The sequence below is a fragment of the Dreissena polymorpha genome, chromosome 10, assembly GCF_020536995.1.
Source record: "Dreissena polymorpha isolate Duluth1 chromosome 10, UMN_Dpol_1.0, whole genome shotgun sequence".
Taxonomy (NCBI): Eukaryota; Metazoa; Mollusca; class Bivalvia; order Myida; family Dreissenidae; genus Dreissena; species Dreissena polymorpha.
Window position 1 is genome coordinate 6,768,905 of NC_068364.1, and position 19,813 is coordinate 6,788,717.

At 33.6% G+C, this 19,813-nt stretch overlaps 1 protein-coding gene across 1 annotated transcript; it reads left to right on the forward strand.

The window, feature by feature from the left end:
• The first annotated feature begins 299 nt into the window (after nt 1–299).
• On the forward strand, nt 300–1,481 carry LOC127847951 (C-C chemokine receptor type 3-like). The gene is made up of 2 exons (XM_052380202.1): nt 300–957; nt 1,453–1,481. Exons 1-2 carry the CDS (start codon nt 300–302, stop codon nt 1,479–1,481), a joined length of 687 nt encoding a protein of 228 aa, XP_052236162.1.
• The last annotated feature ends 18,332 nt before the right edge of the window (nt 1,482–19,813 follow it).

Here is a 19,813-nt window from a genome sequence, read left to right on the forward strand (position 1 = left end):
TATTTAAACAAGAAAATTAAAATAAACATCATGCTCAAAAATTATTTAAGCGATTGTAACTTAACCATAAACTATAATGAACTGAAGTTTGCAAAATATAAAATGGTTGAAATGGAAACATTATCTGGGATGCAATATAAAGATACAATGAAAGTCCTCCCGAAACCAAACGACGGGTTTACAACTGCGGAATTCATTTGTATTTGTTTTGTCACGAGCAATTGCGTTTTTTATTTCAAAATACTTTAGAATTTACAGCAACGACAAAAACAGTATAAATAATTAATATTTTATAGAGAATGTTCGACTGCACGCCGTTCCACTTCCGGGCCTGCTACATAGATTACTGGCTGTGGGCGACGGTACCGGGTCTGTTTCTTCCAGTCGGGGTGGTCGGCAACACCCTGAACATTATCATCTTATCCCGGAAGCGAATCCGGAAGTTCTCCACAAGCGTCTATCTTATGTTCCTCGCCGTCTCTGACATGTTGTTCATGATGAGCTCGTGCCTAGCAGAAACGGTGCATGAGATGACGGGAAAACGATTAGAGGTCACCTCTAACTTTATGTGTAAGACCAACAACTGGATCGTGCACACTTCCGCAGGATTCTCCGTTTGGCTTCTCGTGTTACTAACCATCGAGCGCGTTCTTCTCACCAAATGGCCGTACGTCGCCAAAGCAAGGCTGTCGAGCCGGAATGCTCTGAAAGCGTCATTGGTAACGGCGGTCGTGTGTGCTTTGTTCCCAGTGCACTACTTCTTCGGGTTCGAGATACGGCTTGCTATAAACCACATCAATCAAACGAGGAACACTTGCCAACCGCTACCTGGTGAATACTATTTATTTGATCAGTACCCGTGGAAGGTTATGATTTTGGTGGTGCTCAACATTATCCCTATGTGTTTAATAACAGCGGGTAACCTGGCCATACTGGCCACGATAGTAAAACAGAAGCGTCAGTTGCGGCGCGTGGCACCGAATACCGCAATAGGCACTTCGGTCGCACAGAAAAGGCAAAAATCCTCGACGCGAATGCTGTTCATTTTATCGAGTTTCTTTATGGTAACAACGTTGCCCTTCACGTTCTTCCGGGTTTACAAGGAATTATACCCGGCGATCGAACCACGTGAATACGCTCGTCAGAGACTTACGGAAACAATCACAGTGCTTTTGCTTTATTGTAATTTCACATTCAACTTTTTCGTGTACTTCGTGAGCGGCACTCTTTTCAAACAAGAGTGGCGTTGTTTCTCTTCAAGCGCCTATGTGCGCCTTCGTAATGCCTTTTGCGGATCGGAACTGCCGGGTACCACAGTGTCTGTGATCGAACCTTTACGGCAAACGCGAAGTGAACAAATCCAACCACAAAATGACACGATCCGCGCTTTAAGTACTTATATTAATTATGATATTCATAATCTACATGTTTTTGCTACACGTCGCTCTTCAGGTTCGCCTTATGAGACAGAAACCTCTTAAGAGACGGGAAACTGAATATTATTATGTTGACGATTTATATCCGGCTGCATTATTAACCATTGCAATCTAACAAACTATTTGTCAGCAATATTGCTTTAGTTATTCAACATAGTTTGTTTGAACAATCAATTTGCATAATTCTTGGTCAGATAACATCTGCAGTACTAGATATCTCTTTAAAAAATGTTTTGTGATTATAGTATATAAAATGACACTTTTCTACTTTTTATTACCAGTCGTTTCATATTGTAATATACCTTTTTCATAATTGATAATGATAAAGACCGTTTTATTGGAAACCTTGTATCAAGCACGTGGCCAAGCAGAGCAGAAGGTAGAAGGAACAATGTCAAGTAAAATGAAGAAGAGTATAACATGAACGAACCCAAACCGACTTGTCTGTCTCATATTCAGGTTCGAAATACTGTCTCGACAGTAACAGAATACTCTCACACAGCCTTTTTTCACGATTTTGGAGTATCTTTTTTATACCTTAATTGGGTACTTCATATAAAGTTCATTGAAACGGTGTTCAAATTATTTTTTATGTTTCCAATACAACCAGTTAAGTGCTAGATTGATGTAAATTCCATAACATGCGATAGACCTGATAAAACAAATACAATATTCCAATGGTCACACATGTAACACATGATGGAACTTCAACTTCTCCAGCCATACGGACTATTGACAAAAAGACAATCGAGAAAACGTATCATGCAATAACTTCCGACATAAGGGATAAGGTATTAGATAAACTAATGCATCAACACAGACATATGTTTTTAACCTACAATGTAAGTCATAAACTTTTAACAGAGGCTATCAACACTAGTGTATGTCGTGTACAAAGAATGTGAGTAATATACGATAATAAAGTGTGACAGTAACGTTTAAATGGCATAGCAATTTGATTGATGATTATATATATATATATATATATATATATATATATATATATATATATATATATATATATATATATATATATATATATATACTAATACATAGTTCCAGTAACGCGGTCTTAGTAGTTTTCAGACTATACTTATGGGGTCAATTTAAAAAACGGGGTATGTATACAACCCCGCGTTCTAAGCACCTTTAATTACTATGTAAGGGGGGGGGGGAGGGTAGGGGAGGTAATGCAATCAAATTTCACAATAAGGTCTTAGATAGAAAATCACAATCACGTCTTTTATTGAACTTGTATATACCTCGCAATCAATTTCGCTATATATTTCCTTGTATAAGACGTTAAATAAATGACTTATATATATATAATAATATATCATGTACCCCTATATACCATATTTTGTGTTTATATCCGATAAAAAAAGGGTTTGGAGATATATGTATTTAAAGTTTGAGCCCTATATCCTATTTTTAAATAAGAGACCCCGAAATAGGCCATATGTGTTAATATTTCTCCATTCTCTCTCTCTCTCTCTTTATATATATATATTTATTTATATATGAATATTACTAATTCAAACTGAAAATGCACAGCATTTATTTTACTTTTATAAGTCGAATATTTGAGTAATCTTAAAGAGTTTAATTCATGATATAAAGATAAGTTGAATACCGTGTTCTTAATACAACAACATTAGTGTTAAATCAAGAAATCTAATCGATGTTATTATTTGCTGTGAACAAAAATTGAAACCATAGCCGTGTGAGTATCGGATTTAAATAAACTGACTCATATGGAACGCCTTCACTGTCTTATAATACCAAAACTTGTGATATTACGTCAAACTGACTCTGCATGAATGCCTGTAACCATTATATATATATGCATACTCACAATATATAAATACATAATTTGAATATATACTTATAAAGCATTTATATATATAGATAAAATGTAAAAATAAAACAGATACAAATGTATTATACACAGATAATCTTCCATTATATAAAGGCATTACTTCTTTATATGAAGGCAAAATATCTTTATATGAATGCCTGTAACCATTATATATATATGCATAATTATAATATATAAATACATAATTTGAATATATACAGATAAAGCATTAATATATAAAGATATAATTTTCTTATGTTTAGACAACATGTAAAAATATACGGATACAAATGTATTATACACAGACAATCTTCCATTATATAAAGGTATTACTTCTTTATATGAAGGTAAAAGATCTTTATATGAACATAAATCGTTATGCAATAATTATAAAAGATCCTTATATATACATAAAACATTGGGAGATACAGATAAAATTGTATTATATATATATGTATTATACCTCGATACATAGATATTATGTATTGATATGAAGATATATGTATTTTAATTTTCTTATATGAAGTTTAGACATTAATATACGAAGCTATCCGTTATTTATGTATTGGTCACTCATCATTATATAAAGTGCTTTCCTCATTAAAATACTACTACTACTACTACTAAAAAGTGAATTTTACAAGTCAAATATTTTGCACGCACCGGAAAATTGCGCGGTAATCTACAGTCTACATCAATCGTGATACATCGGCTATCTCGGATTCCTCCGTAAGATCAATCGTGATACATCGGCTATCTCGGATTCCTCCGTAAGATAGGCCTCGTGGCTAACGGTCGCCATATTGCCTTGTATTACTACTTTACTACCCAAAAGGTTGTCAGTCTATTGTTATGAGGCTGTATACGATGCGCGTTGAACTAGCGCCAAACTTTTTACCGAAACTTTGATATTAAGAGCACTATTAACGTTCATTTGTGTTGCATTTTGACCTATTATCCAAGTGATTTACTTTTCCATTATTATTTAATTACCCTATCATCCAATTTTTAAGATGAAATTACGGTGTTTACAAAACCAACCAAACCGAAAGTGAAACTAGATGCATTACGTTTCGCGATGTAAACATTAAATATTTGTTCAGTTTGAGGAAGCGAATCGATAATAGACAGTGGAATATGTATGCAATACAGACTATCATTGCCGATTGTAGTACTAGCTAAAAAATACCTGTTATGACAGGTCATGTATAGAACGTTAATCAAAATAGTGACCATAAATCACTACAAATGTCTGGGTTGATCATTAATATAATTAATGCACGTTTCTGATCTAATTGCCTGTATCTAGTTGTAATTACCATGATATTGATAAAATTAAAACGTTTTTTTTCATAAATTAACATTACATGTTTTATTTTTATCATTTAGGTTATACATTATTGTATCATTATCATCATTAAATATTCTGAAAATAATCTAAATTATCATGATTACTTTAAAGTAGAATTTTTTAATTTTTCTCATTATTTTTAATGAATTTCCACATTTGCTTGATTCAAAATAAAATGTATTTATAAGGGTTTCAGTTTTTAATTTTTATCCAATTTTTAGTTCGATTAAATTTAAAGTACTAACTACATGCATGTATGTGAAATGCTCTTGAGTTCGTTTCCTGGGCCTAGAACCAGTACTTGGGTGTCTCTTGGAGATTTCTTAAGAATGCTCCCACACTGGGGATCAAACCAGTGACCTCCAGATCATTAGGTGGACACCACATCAATTACACATCAGCGACCTTTAATTAGTAAATTACTTTAGTATTGCAGCATTATATAATATAATGTTGCTACATATTTTTGGAAAATGATTAATGTGCAGTACTAAATAAATCTAAATGCATACAATTTTAATTGTGTAGATTGTGTGATTATTAGTTACAAATTCACTTTTTACAGATATACTGGATTATGAAAGACTGATAAACATAAAATTGACAACTCATCTCCCCAACGATACTTTGTGTGGCTCATTCTCAGACCAAACCCATAGTCAGTGAGAAAACTACAGTGTAAAAAGACCACTTGATTGTGACAATTATGGCTAACCAAGCATGTTATCATTTAAAATAAAGAAAACTTCCAGTTCAATATACATTTTATACCAGTTATGACATTGATCAACACAGAAAATAATTATAAGGTTGATTTTCCCAAATTGACTGTTACAATTGGATACTGTTTCAAGCTTCACTCTACTTTGTCTGAAAATAAAAGTCCTAAATGATGTAATAGAAACATACATATTTAATTTTTAGTTTTACAAGTATATATATATCTATATATATACATATATTATTATATCTTTTTATCGATGGTCAATCAATTTAAGTTTAACGAATATATATATATATATATATATATATATATATATATATATATATATATATATATATATATATATATATATATATATATATACACATACACATTATATACATGTGTATGCTTTGATTTTTTTCTATTGAAGCCAAATTAATATCCCATTAGATAGATAAATAATATCACAGCAGTATTCCTAGTTTGTCTGCAAGTACTGCAGAAATCATGGATTATTATTTTACTGAGTCAGCCTTATCTTTAAATTATAATTGTTAAAACAGATAAAGATGTGCATAATACAATTGAGGATGCATCAAGATTAAAAAATGGTATATGTATAAATTTATAAAGAATCAATAACAATCAGAAACTGTGCATTTTTTCAGTATTGTGTGAAATGATTTGAAGTAATTATGTGTTTTTGAAATATGATTTATGTGAATTTGAATAAATATATAAAATTTAGTGATTTTCTCAGACAAAACTGTTAATTACATACCAAAGTATTCAGAATGTATTATTGTAATATTCATTCGAATTTTTTAGTACAAAAAGCACTTTTCCCTGGGATTTGTATTTATAGTAATTGCATATTTTATTATTCTGACAGCATTTATAAACTGTGTTCATGCAAGCATGAACACGGTTTCATTTTTTGAGTATTTAAAAAAGAGGGCCATGATGGCCCTGTATCGCTCCACTGCTGAAAAAAAGGCTGAAACAAATTTCTCTGCATGTGCAAATACTTAAATATAGGCCCTATTTAAGCACATGTACACTTTTGTGACCTTCTGGGCTGGGTCAAATTTAACCCCAGGGGCATAATTTGAGAAAACTTTGTAGAGGACTACTATTTCTCACTTCATACAAAATGTGGTAGCCCTAGGTCCTAGAGTTAAGGACTAGAATATTTTTAAAGTTTTCACAAAATAAGCAAGATATAAGCGTATATAATGTTCAATTTTGTGACCCGTGGGTCAGGATCAAATTTGACCCAAAGGGCATAATTTGAACAAACTTGGTAGAGGACTTTACAATGTTATTGCATACCAAATTTGGTAGCCATAGTCCGAATGGTTTTCGACAAGAAGATTTTTAAAGATTTCACAAAATAGGCGCTTTATAAGCGTTTATTCAGTTTTGTGGCCTCCTGGGGCAGGGTCAAAGTTGACCCCAAAGGCATTATTTGAACAAATTTGGTAGAGGTTTATTAGATGTCACTACATACCAAATTTGTTAGCCCTAGGCCCAATGGTTATGGACAACAAGATTTTTAAAGTTTTCACAAAATAGGCCCCATATAAGCGTATGTTCAGTTTTGTGACCCCGGGCAGGGTCAAATTTGACCCAAGGGGCATAATTTGAACAAACTTGGTAGAGAACTATTACATGTCACTACATACCAAATTTGGTAGCCCTATGCCTTATGGTTAAGGACAAGAAGAGTTTTAAAATTTTCACAAAATAGGCACTATATAAGCATATAATTGATTTTGTGGCCCCCGGGGCAGGGTCAAATTTGACCGCTGGGGCATAATTTGAACAAACTAAGTAGAGGACTATACAATGTCACTACATACCAAATTGTGTAGCCCTAGGCCTAATGGTTATGGACAAGATTTTTTTTAAAAGTTTTCACAAAATAGGCATTATATAAGCATATGTTCAATTTTGTGACCCCCGGGGAAGGGTCAAATTCGACCCTAGGGATTAAATTTGAACAAATTTGGTAGAGGACTATTAGATGTCACTATATATCAAATGTGATGGCCCTAGGCCAGATGGTTATGGACAAGAAGATTTTTGAAGTTTTCACAAAATAGGCCTTATATAAGCATATGTTCAATTTTGTGACCCTCGGGGCATAATTTGAAAAAACTTGGTAGAGGACTATAAGATGCCACTACATACCAAATTTGGTAGCCCTAGGCCCAATGGTTATGGACGAGAAGATTTGTAAAGTTTTCACAAAATATACCCTATATAAGCATATGTTCAATTTTGTGACCCCCGGGGCAGGGTCAAATTTGACCCCAGGGGCATAATTTGAACAAATTTGGTAGAGGACTATTAGATGTCTCTACATACCAAATTTGATAGCCCTAGGCCCAATGGTTATGGACGGGAGATTTTGAAAGTTTTCACAAAATAGGCCTTATATAAGCAAATTTTCAATTTTGTGACCCCCGGGGCAGAGTCAAATTTGACCCCAGGGGCATAATTTGAACAAATTTGAAAGAGGTTCACCCCAGGAACATTCCTAAGAAATTTCATCAGAATTGGACCAGTAGTTAAGGAGAAGATGTTTAAAGGAAAAGTTAATGCACGGACGCACGATGGACACAGGACCTTTGGCCAGTGGAGCTAAAAATCAAATTAAACATTTAGTTTTGATGTAAATCAGTTTTTATATGTAAGTGTCTATTTCACTTATAAATTAAAACAGCATTTATACATTATTGAAAAGATTATTCCAAGCTTGATGTCATATTTCAACTTTGCATAGTGTAGTTAATTGAACATTGTATTGAACTGTATGGGCAGCTATATTTTTTAATTTATGTATGTTGTATTATACAAAATGCATTATTTCTACCACAAGTAGACCATATAAGGCCTACTGCTACTAAATAGGCACTGGTATGAATTTGAAACTGTTTTTGATGCTCATACAAAACTTTAATTATTACTTCACTTTAGTATATTAAATATTTTCAAGTTTTTGTTCAACATTTTTTGCAAAAGAGTGTCTTAATGCATTTGAAAATTTACTTAAAACAAACTAAAAATGCATTTTAACATACCTTTTTCCTGGTAAAGTGTATTTGGGATGATAAAAAATACACTTGAAGAGTATTAATGCTGGAAAAATGCAGAAAAAATTACATTTGTTTCTGTTAGAAGTGTGTCTGGTCTGCATTTTTAAGTGTATTAAAAGCACATCAAATGCAGATAAATACAATGCCAATACTGTTACATGTATTGTTATGGACATAAAATGCACTTGCTCTTGTAATTAAATGCTTTAGTGAATTGAAATAACCTTTTATAACGTTTTAACAATTAATAATACCTTTTTATATAAATTTTCTTTTGAAATGTGACACTTAATTGATTTTTGCACCACTAGTAAGAGATATAATTTGTGCTCATAATGCTTTATCATTACACTATTTAATATCATTTGTTGTATGAAAATTACCCGTAAAATTCATGTGAAAGCTCAAGAGATCAATAGCAGCGTGCTATACCCTGCTCCTTTTTACATGACTTGATGGTATTTAGTCCATAATTCTACATGGCCAAGGGCAAATTAATGTGCAGATTTGACAAATAAGTCATAACTGGGATCCAATAGGCAGACTTTCATATTACTTGTATTTAATTTAAATCATGATCTGAATTGCTCTTTGGCAAATCTTCGTTGGTCACAGTATTCAACTGAATTTTGTTCACGTTGTAGTGATTTTATTTTCAATATTTATCAGACAACAACTTTCTTCAAAAGTTTAACATGATTGCTTGGTTAATTTAGAAACAAGATCAATGCATCATAACATAAAATGAAAAAATGTGTAATAGTAAAAATGGCAGCAAAAAAGCACTAGATTATCTGCCTTAAATCTGAGACGTTATGTTGATGTATTGGAATTTCTCATAAATAATGTGTTCCATAGTTGTACAATTGTATAGTCGCATGCATGAGTGTTGTCAATGTCACAATACCAATTAAAGCCTATAATTTACTAAAACAATTTGAAGTTTGATGTGTGTTTTTTTCAAGATCTGTTATATACATGTATAATTATATATATATATATAATTATACATGTATATAACAGATCTTGATATATATTGTTTGAAAGTTAACATGCAATAAGTTTACTGTTATTAAGTGACAAATAGTTTTACTGATTTGTTTGGATGCATATATGCAGATATATCATGGTTTGTGCAGAGGACAGTAGCAAAAACAAGAGCTGTCTCAGTAGGATGACATACGCCCCCGATAAACGCTTTGATAGAAGTTATAAGCATTTTTCAAAACCTAAACGCCGACCCTAAGTTCAAGGTCAAAGGGGTCAAAATTTGTGTGTGTATGGGAAGGCCTTGTCCATATACACATGCATGAAGCGACATAGACGTTATGAGCATTTTTTCGAAACCTAAATGCAAAGTGTGACGGATAGACAGACGGACAGTGCGATCACTATATGCCCTCCTTTGGGAGCATAAAAATGTGTTTCACATTGTTTTGATAAAATTAGTAATGTAGTTAAAAGAACAGAATCATCAATTATAAAGTTATTGATTATAAAGTGTTGATGGCATATTTGATGCATTCATCTAGCTATAAGAAGGTCCCTGTTTTATCCCCACTGGCACTGAGCGAGGGTTCTCAAAATCTTTAAACAATATGAATAAGTACATATAGGGTCAAGAAAGCCTTGTTGATATGGGGGCTAAACACCTGAAATCAAAGCGACCCAGGTTAAAGGCCGAGGCCAAATAAATAAACCAGAGGCGGCATGAGCCTGCTATACTCTGAACAAGTATTGTTTCTTCTCAGAAAACTGGCTTAAGTGTCTTACTAAGCTTTAGACTTTGAGTTTCAGTGCAATCTATCTAAAATATATTGGTTAAATTAAATAATAATTTGTAAAAAATAAACATTCTGCACAAATTCAATTATTTACTTTACCTGTGTGCATGAATCATTTCAGTCTTGATGGTTAGTGAACTATGTCAAAAGCACCATAGCTATGAAACACTTGTATTTTGAATATTGCAATGTTCCACAGAAATGATGCTGATGATAATTCTACACGATCATGACATGAAAAATGATGAATTATTAGATATATTTCTCAATTCCATTTCCACCAACAATTCGGTTATTCCACTACCAGTTCACATGCTTCGTACACAGTTGAAAATAACACTATTCCACTCAACAACCGTGACACATGTACTCAATTTTTCAACTTTTCGCAATTAAAATTGTCTTCTACTGTTATTGTTGTTGTTGTACTTTTGAAAGTAGTTCGAAAGATGGCGACTATAATTAACCCAGAGATTGATTTATGAAATAAATCGTCTGCTGATCCAGAGTGCCGTAAGATAGGATAAGATTGATTTATGAAATAAATCGTCTGCTGATCCAGAGTGCAGTCTACATCATGGCAGACGCCGCCGTAAGGAGTGTTCTGCATTCAACTGGTTTACATTCACTGTATCAAAATTTTATGAGTCAAAAAATAGATTATATTGAGATTTGTAAATCGTTAGAAGATAACCAGTTAACAAATTTAGGTCTGGTGACCATTGGTGAAAGAATCAAGTTTAAAAATGCAGTGCAGGCATCATGCCCATGCCCGAATCCGGGTCCGTTCGCAGAGTAAAAAAATAGCAAAAACAACGAAAACAATGTTGTGAACATTTAATAATGGTATGTTAATGTGCACAAGTGTAAGTTCAAGCATTTCACAAACATGGAACATCAAAACTCGGACGCTCGATCACAATTTCTCACCAGAAACGATTTTAATGTGTTGGACAATGAGACTTTCAGTCAAAATGGCGGACCTTGGTCAACGGCTACAAGAGAGAAAAAGCGGCCTCGGGTAAACACGGGCAGCAGTAACAGTGAGTACGAAACGAACGGTCTCAAAAATTGTCGGACTACGAGAGTCTCTCACTTGATGCTAAGCTGTCTATGCTGTTCCATGAAATGAAAGGCATATCTCATAAAGTTGACAGTTGTCTGAACTTGCAAAACAAAGTAAACACTATGGAAACAACAATGTCTAACCATGATCGGCAAATTAAGCTATTAGAGTACAAGTCAATAGATCTCGAAGCTAGGTGTCGCCGAAATAACCTTCTAATCAGTGGTATCCCAGAGGACAGGGATGAAAATTGTCTCCATAAAATATCAACTTTCTTGAGAGAGAAACTTGAGATCGACCCCTGTCCTCCCATCCCCCGAATACACAGACTGGGGAAATTCCGGCACGGCTCCACACGACCCATCATTATATACTGTCTGGATTTCCGTGATACTGAGCACATCCTCTCGAATGCCAACAAGCTCCGCGGAACACTTTTTCACATAAATAGAGATTATCCACGCGAGATTGTTGATGCTCGCAAGCAATTATGGCCACATTTCAAGCGCCTCCGCCAAGAATATCCAAAAAGCAAGGCCAGCATAATATATCCAGCCAAAATCATTCAAGATGGTCGCGTTGTCGCTGATGCCTTTCCGAACTGGGATACGATCATGCAAGGCAGCCGTGTTACAAAGCACAACAATTTTTTCACAAACACACAGTATGCTCCAGCTAAAAATGTAAACAGATCCCACACACAGCCAGCCATGTCACAGGCTTCTCGTGCCCAGTCCAACGACTCGAACAAGACTGTGTCGCAGGAGCGTAGCCAGCGCGATGCTTCCCCTGTGCTTGAGCGCGGGACTCCACGAAAGCAACAATCGCCATCGCCTTCCCGGAGGAGGAATCCTCGCCCACACGCACCTAGCAGGGACCACCCAAACTGCCAGTCGGAAACGGCCAAACACGCACCCCGCAGGGATCCCCCAAACCGCCAGTCGGAAATGGCCCAACATGCACCTCGCAGGGATTCCCCAAACCGCCAGCCGGAAACGGCTCAACAGCTTGGCTCATCGCAGCCTCAACAACCGATACAGCGCCCATGGGACACTTCTGGATCCAGGAACACACCAAACCGGGGCGGAGCTCACTAGGACCCCGGGGGAAGACACTGTGCCTCTATCCTGAAAAACAGTAACATTAAATTAGGTTGCTTAAACGTTAGTGGACTGGGAAAAAGACTGTTTATACCTGAATTTCAAAACTTTATTAACAATTATGATTTATTTTGTGTCTCTGAAACTCATGCTGATGAAACCGACATTCTGGACATTCAAAATTTTATCTTCTTTCATAAGCACCGCTCTAAAGAATATAAAAGAAAATCCGGAGGCATTGGCGTTTTTGTAAGAGAAAGTATTTCTTCACATGTAAATGTCTTACCAAATTCCACAGATTATGTTCTATGGCTAAAAATTGATAATACAATTACTGGATTTGACCAAGACCTTATACTAGGATCGATTTATATACCTCCTGAAAATTCGCGTTTTTACTCTCCCGATGAATTGAATATACTTGAAGAAGAACTGTCCTCATATTGTAATAATAATAAATATGTATTCCTAGCTGGAGATGCGAACAGTAGAGTAGGGACACTTAAAGATTTCATTCTTCCTGATCCCCACACTAATAAACTTTTTGGAATAGATGTTGACCTCGAAAATGACCTGTACAAACATACTTTACTTGAAAACCTTTCTGTCCCCCTAAATAGAAACTCTTTGGACAAACGTACAAACACTCATGGTTTCCTACTGCTTGATATGTGTAAAAACAATAATATGTTCATCATAAATGGCAGATTATTTAAGGATGAAACAATTGGCGCGTTTACTTTCAGGGACAAATCAGTCATTGATTATGTGTTGGCAACTGCAGAGAGCTTCAATTATATAACAGACTTCGAAATTATAGAAACTGACTCTTTATTCTCAGATGGTCACAATGTGCTATCATGGGACATCTCTACCGTACAACCCCAAAGCAAAAAACCAGTAAACACTAACAATTCTAGCTGCCCTACCTGGAAACAAGACCAAAAAGACCAATTTATAATTAACATTAACAAACCCCAATTAGAGGAGTTATATCTGAGCCTAAATACATACCCTCAATCACAACAAACATTGGACTATATCACACATGAATTGCAAAACATCTTTGAAAATGCCTCCTCAAAAACATTTATAAACCAAAATCTAAATTATAGAAACAATTATCCCAACAATAAACCATGGTTTGGGTCCAAATGTCACCAATCAAGAAATCAATATCATGAAGCAAAAGCCAAATACAATATTAATAAAAATTGTGATAATAAATTAAGTCTGAAACATGCCAGCAATCATTATAAAAGGACTATCAAATTTTATGTTAATAAAGAAAAACTAAGCACCAGTGCTAAATTACGTGAAATGAATGACAAAAACCCTAAAAAATACTGGAAGTTCATTAGGGGTCTCAAACCAAAAACAAAAGAATCCAGCTCTCCACCACTTGAATCTTTTCACGAACACTTCAAAGAGATAAATAAAAATTCAATAGACGATAACCGTTTCAACAATGATATAGAAGATATACCCAACACAAATGAATTTTTAAATATGGAAATAAGCCAGGATGAAATTTGCAAATGTATACTAAAACTGAAAAATTCAAAAGCACCTAGTCCTTCCGATCACATATTAAATGAATACATCAAATCAACAAAAGATATCTTGCTTCCTTTCTACACTAAATTGTTCAACTGTGTCCTACAAACAGGTATCATCCCACTATCCTGGCTTGAAGGCACTATAATCCCAATTTTTAAAAACAAAGGAACCCAACTGAACCGAGCAATTATAGGCCCATAACACTGCTCAGCTGTATGGGCAAATTGTTTACCTCAATTTTGAACCAAAGACTAAACACTTTTCTTGAATTAAATAACATTTTAGAGGAAAATCAAGCTGGCTTCCGTAAGGGTTACTCTTGCGCAGACCATATTTTCACCCTTCATGCATTAATAGAGATAATTAAAAAACGCAAACAAAAACTTTTCTGCGCCTTCATTGATTTTTCGCAGGCGTTCGATAAAGTGTGGAGAGCTGGCCTCTGGCATAAAGTACTAGGCACGCAAATTAATGGCAACTTTTTCAGAGTCCTTTTAAATATGTACAGTAACATAAAATCATGCGTTTCCCTAAATGGAGAATGCTCCCAGTACTTTTTGTCAGAAATAGGAGTAAGGCAAGGAGAAAATTTATCACCAGTACTTTTCTCGCTTTTCTTAAATGACCTTCATTCATACCTGCATATAAATGGATCTGTTGGGGTTGAACTTATCAACCCAGATACTGCAATATTGTGGCTTAAGCTTCTGGTCCTATTGTATGCAGATGACACCGTCATTGTCTCAAGTAGTGCCTCTGACCTGCAAAACAGCCTTAACACGTTTCATAATTATTGCAAAAACTGGTACCTAAATATTAATATTACAAAAACAAAAGTTATTATCTTTGGCGCTAGACAAACAAGGAACTTTAATTTTAAATGTGGAAATAACACAATTGAAATAACAAAAACTTATCACTATCTTGGCGTCACATTCTCTAGTAATGGATCCTTCTTAAACGCCCGCAAACATGTAAAAGAACAAGCCTCAAAAGCCATGCACCTTCTTTGGACTCGTGTTAACAATGCAAATTTACCTATCGACTTAGCTTTTAAACTCTTTGATCATACTGTTCTACCCATTCTTACCTATGGCTCAGAAATATTTGGATATGAAAATTTAGAAATATTAGAACAGGTTCACAAAGATTTCATGAGAAAAATCACAAAAGCCCGTCGGTCAACACCAATCAACTTTCTATATGGTGAACTAGGACGCTACCCTTTAAGCATTAATATTAAAACAAAAATGATCTCCTTTTGGAATAGACTTATAACAGGCAAAGAAAGCAAAATATCTTTACTAACTTACCAACATATGTTGTCACAACCAAATTTAAATTTCAAATGGTTAAATAAAATTAAAGAAATCCTTACATCTGTTGGAAGACCAGACATCTGGCAAAACCAAACACAAATTACACAAAACAACATCCACATACAAATAAAACAAACACTAATTGATCAATTTAAGCAATCATGGAACGCTGAACTACAAATAAGCAACAAAGGGCGCATCTACAGCAGTTATAAAAGTAACCATGAGTTTGAGCCTTACCTGATTAAAATTCATCCCGATGAGTCCCAAAGTATCTTTAGATTCCGCACTGCCAACCACCTCCTCCCTGTAGAAACTGGCCGCTATGAAGGCATTCCATTCCATGATCGTCTTTGCAACCTATGTAACACACACGAAATAGCTACTGAAAAACACTATTTAATGACATGCCCTTATTTTGATAACGAACGGCATCGATATTAAGGAAACCAAATAGAAAGGCATGCAACATTTAACGAAATCATGACGCCGTCATCAATATTAGAAATGAAAGAGCTTTCGAAATTTAGCAGAATTATAATGAAGAAATTTATCAGGCATTAGACTATTGCATTGAGTTTTATATCTTCGAAAAACAACAACAACAAAACGCCAATGCCTCCGAACTCACTTGCTTTAATTACTCACGATGCAAGTTTATCGAACGCCTACTGTATAACTTTAAAGCATGATATATTACTTACTCTCCAACTATTAAATGGCTTACCTCAATTCGCGGGTGATATCCAATTAATTTTGCACCGACATCTGTTAAAAACACGCGTCTGTCTAAACCGATAATAATCACACGAGGTGATCCATAACTTTTAACTGTACACGGTCTCAAACTAGGTCGCAAAGACCCGTATGTTAAATACTGCAGTAGTGCAGTGACGTCACCTGTGATTTACTATAGTCCGCAAATGAGGCTATTCCACGAAATGATCCGCATCGACTCTATAAACACTTACAATTATAATCTATGTAGACGTACCATACACCAGTAAATAAAACACTGTTATTTATCACGTTAATAATTGTGTGATGTTTCTTCTCTGATGAACAATGAATAGCATTTATGTATGTATACTTACATTATCTATTGTTAAATTATTCCTAACATTATGTTGATGTATATTACCAATGACTATGACACTGCTTAAAATACACGAGATTGTGAATATGAATATCTTGATTATGAAATCGTTTCATGTAAATAATGATAATGTATAGGGTTATTCTGTGCATGCATGATTCTTATGCGTATTATTATCAATATCATTATTATTATTTTTTTTATCATAATAATATTTATTATTATTATTATTATTACTACTACTATTATTATTATCATTACTATTATTATTATTATTATTACTATTATTATTACTATTATTATTATTATTATTATTATTATTATTATTATTATTATTATTTAATTACTATTATTATTACTAAATTATTGTTTAAGCACAAATGCTATTATTGAAAACCAATGTTAATTTTTATCTCTCCCATTTTGCGAACTTAATTTAAAACTAACAAACAATCAATGTAACTGTTAAAACTGTTAAGTGATTCAAACTGCTTATATAAATATGACTTCCCCCTATACCAAAATGTCCCGCACTTGAACCGGAAACAAACAATGTATTTTGTACTGTGTATATTATATGTTCCCCATGTTGTATCTATGTATACCTGGGAGTAATAAAGTATTGTTCTGTTCTGTTCTGTTCTGTTCGCCCTAAATCCTGTTCGCCCTAAAACCTGTACGCCCTGGGTCCGTTCGCCCTAAATTGTATTATCAAAGCAGGGAAGCAATAAATATAACGAAATTTGTAATCTTTTATAACATTTTAATATATAAATGACAATTTAAGCTACAAACTTGCCTATATGTGTGAAAAAACAAGAAGGCGCTCTTTAACGTGTAAGCGTGTTTGTAACAAAGCTGTCGAATGCCAGTAATTTTCTCTTATTGTTTAGTTATTTAAAAACGTAAATGATTTATATATCATTCACGTTCCATAAATACATCAGTTCTCTTTGTATATACATATGGGGCCTGCTTTCTGCGGACGATATATACAAATTTCATGAACTTACAATGACATCGGCAAATTTCACTGACAATACGGCTTTAATTGCTTAAAATATAGTTCTGTTATAATTAATTAATAATAATCTTATTACTTAATGTATTTATTATAATTGAACATTTTCCTTGAGACCAATTTCTACACAATTTAAAATATACCGCTCTGTTTCATTTACATAATTTATGTTTATTTTCTAAATCATACGCTAATAATCATATTAAAGATAATTTCTAAAAAAAATGATAATAACAGTTCTGTTTTATAAACATGATTTATGCATGCATCAATATTAAGTATACTCTTTAGGATAATAGTTTCAACTTAATAATCATATTCTACATAACTAATTTCTATATGATTTAGTAATTGTTCTCAATGTTAACTATATTAGGTAAATACGACACTCAATCAATCAATTAACACAGATCGTTATCTCTATAATCTCTTAATTGATCGACACCGATCAATAAAGGCCGGTTGCTACTTCACACCGCGCAATACACGCGAGAATTATTGGAAGTTGATCAGTTTAGTAAATTGAATATTGATGATGTTTTTTTTTAGATATAATGATAGTTCATATGAATTTTAAATTTATTTGCCTATGCAGGGATCGACAAGAATACAAGAATTTAGATAATCCGACAGACGGTGGTTATATATTGCTGAATGAAAGAACCATAAACAACGCAAGAAGTTACACTCAAAATCTCATAATCTTAATGACTATATTACACATATAAATGTACAAATAATTTATAAATTTAATATATACAGCTTATATATAGAATAATTAATGATGCACTTTATATTGTGTACATATTTGTAATATTTAAATTTCCATTTTAACTTATTTAATAATTTTAATTAATCATAATTAATAAAGTTTTACTTAATTTCAATTAACAAAATTTTATAATTACTATTGCATATTTTTTAAAGTAACTATTGCATATTTTTTAAAGTAACTATTGCATATTGTTTAAAATGACTAGTGCATATTGTTTAAAAGAACTATTGCATATTGTTTAGAATAACTATTGTATATTGTTAGAAATACTTAAGGAATTGCGCAGTCAGTATCACGCATTAAGCCCATTTTTCACAAAACCACATCGGCATACTTTTTGTGCTAGGTGAGCTACAAACTCTAACATATGGAAAAATACATTGATGTACTATAATAAAACAGTTTAGTAAGCTAAGAGAGCGAGTAGCAAATTCCAATCTAAATTGTTTACCAAATCAAGAACGCAAACGTAAGCTTCTTTAATTAATTACATCTATAATGGATCAAAGGATATTAGCGCTTAACGCTAATTCGCATAAGTCGAAGAATGGTAGCATTTAATGCTAATTGAAAATGAAATACGATAGAGACAACATTCACTAAGACCGTAATGGACAGAACAAATTATTAAGAACTAAATAATTTATCGTACGTAAATGAAGATCCCGTTACCAGTTACATTAGATGGAAATAATGAAATCCTTAAGGAACATTAAAATATATAGAAACAGTACGTACGATATGTTTTTATTATAATCAATTGACAAATTAAATTAAACTAACCAGTTCCACATAGCCGATGCTGCCACCGTTCACAAACGTCGCGTGTAATCGCATGTTGTCTTGGTCGTACCTCCAAATTGCACGAAATGCACAACACATTATCCATTTTTGAAATAATAGAACCAGACATTTGAGCTCCATTTTATATACTGTGATAATTCACAGGTAGGTTATTCCGAACATATCAAACAAAAAAGTGTTACCGAAATATAAAAGACGGCGCTCTTTAACTTGTAAGCGTATTTGTAACAAAGGCCAGTAATATTCCCTAATTGCTTATTATATTAATTAATGATGAAATCTAAGGTACAAACTTGCTTACATGTGTGAAAAATCAAAACGGCGCTCTTTAACTTGTAAGCGTGTTTGTAACCAAGGCCAGTTATTTTCACTAATTGCTTACTATATTAATTATTGAAAACTTAAGGTTCAAACTTGCTTATATGTGTGAACAATCAACTGTTCATACCCCGATATGCACATGATAATATAGGGCGAACGAACCCAGGGCGAACGGACCCAGGGCGAACGTGTAACTAGGGCGAACGGACCCGATACCCGTATACCCCCATGCCCAATCCATGCCCATCATGCCCATGGCTGAGAGCGATACGGCCGCATCTGGATCTAGGATCTCGACAGGTACACTTTTATAATCTATTTTATTAAATGTTTATTTGGTTATTCAGTACAGTGTCATTGTTTTTCCTGTCTGTCGTTAGCAAATCCACATGCCAATGCAAACCAATGTCGAACAAGTCACAAGGCCATTTGAAAATTGAAGTCAAGTTAACAGCAAAATATGTTTTACCTTTGAAACTTTGATTTATTTTGTTAAACTGGACTATTTTAATCAA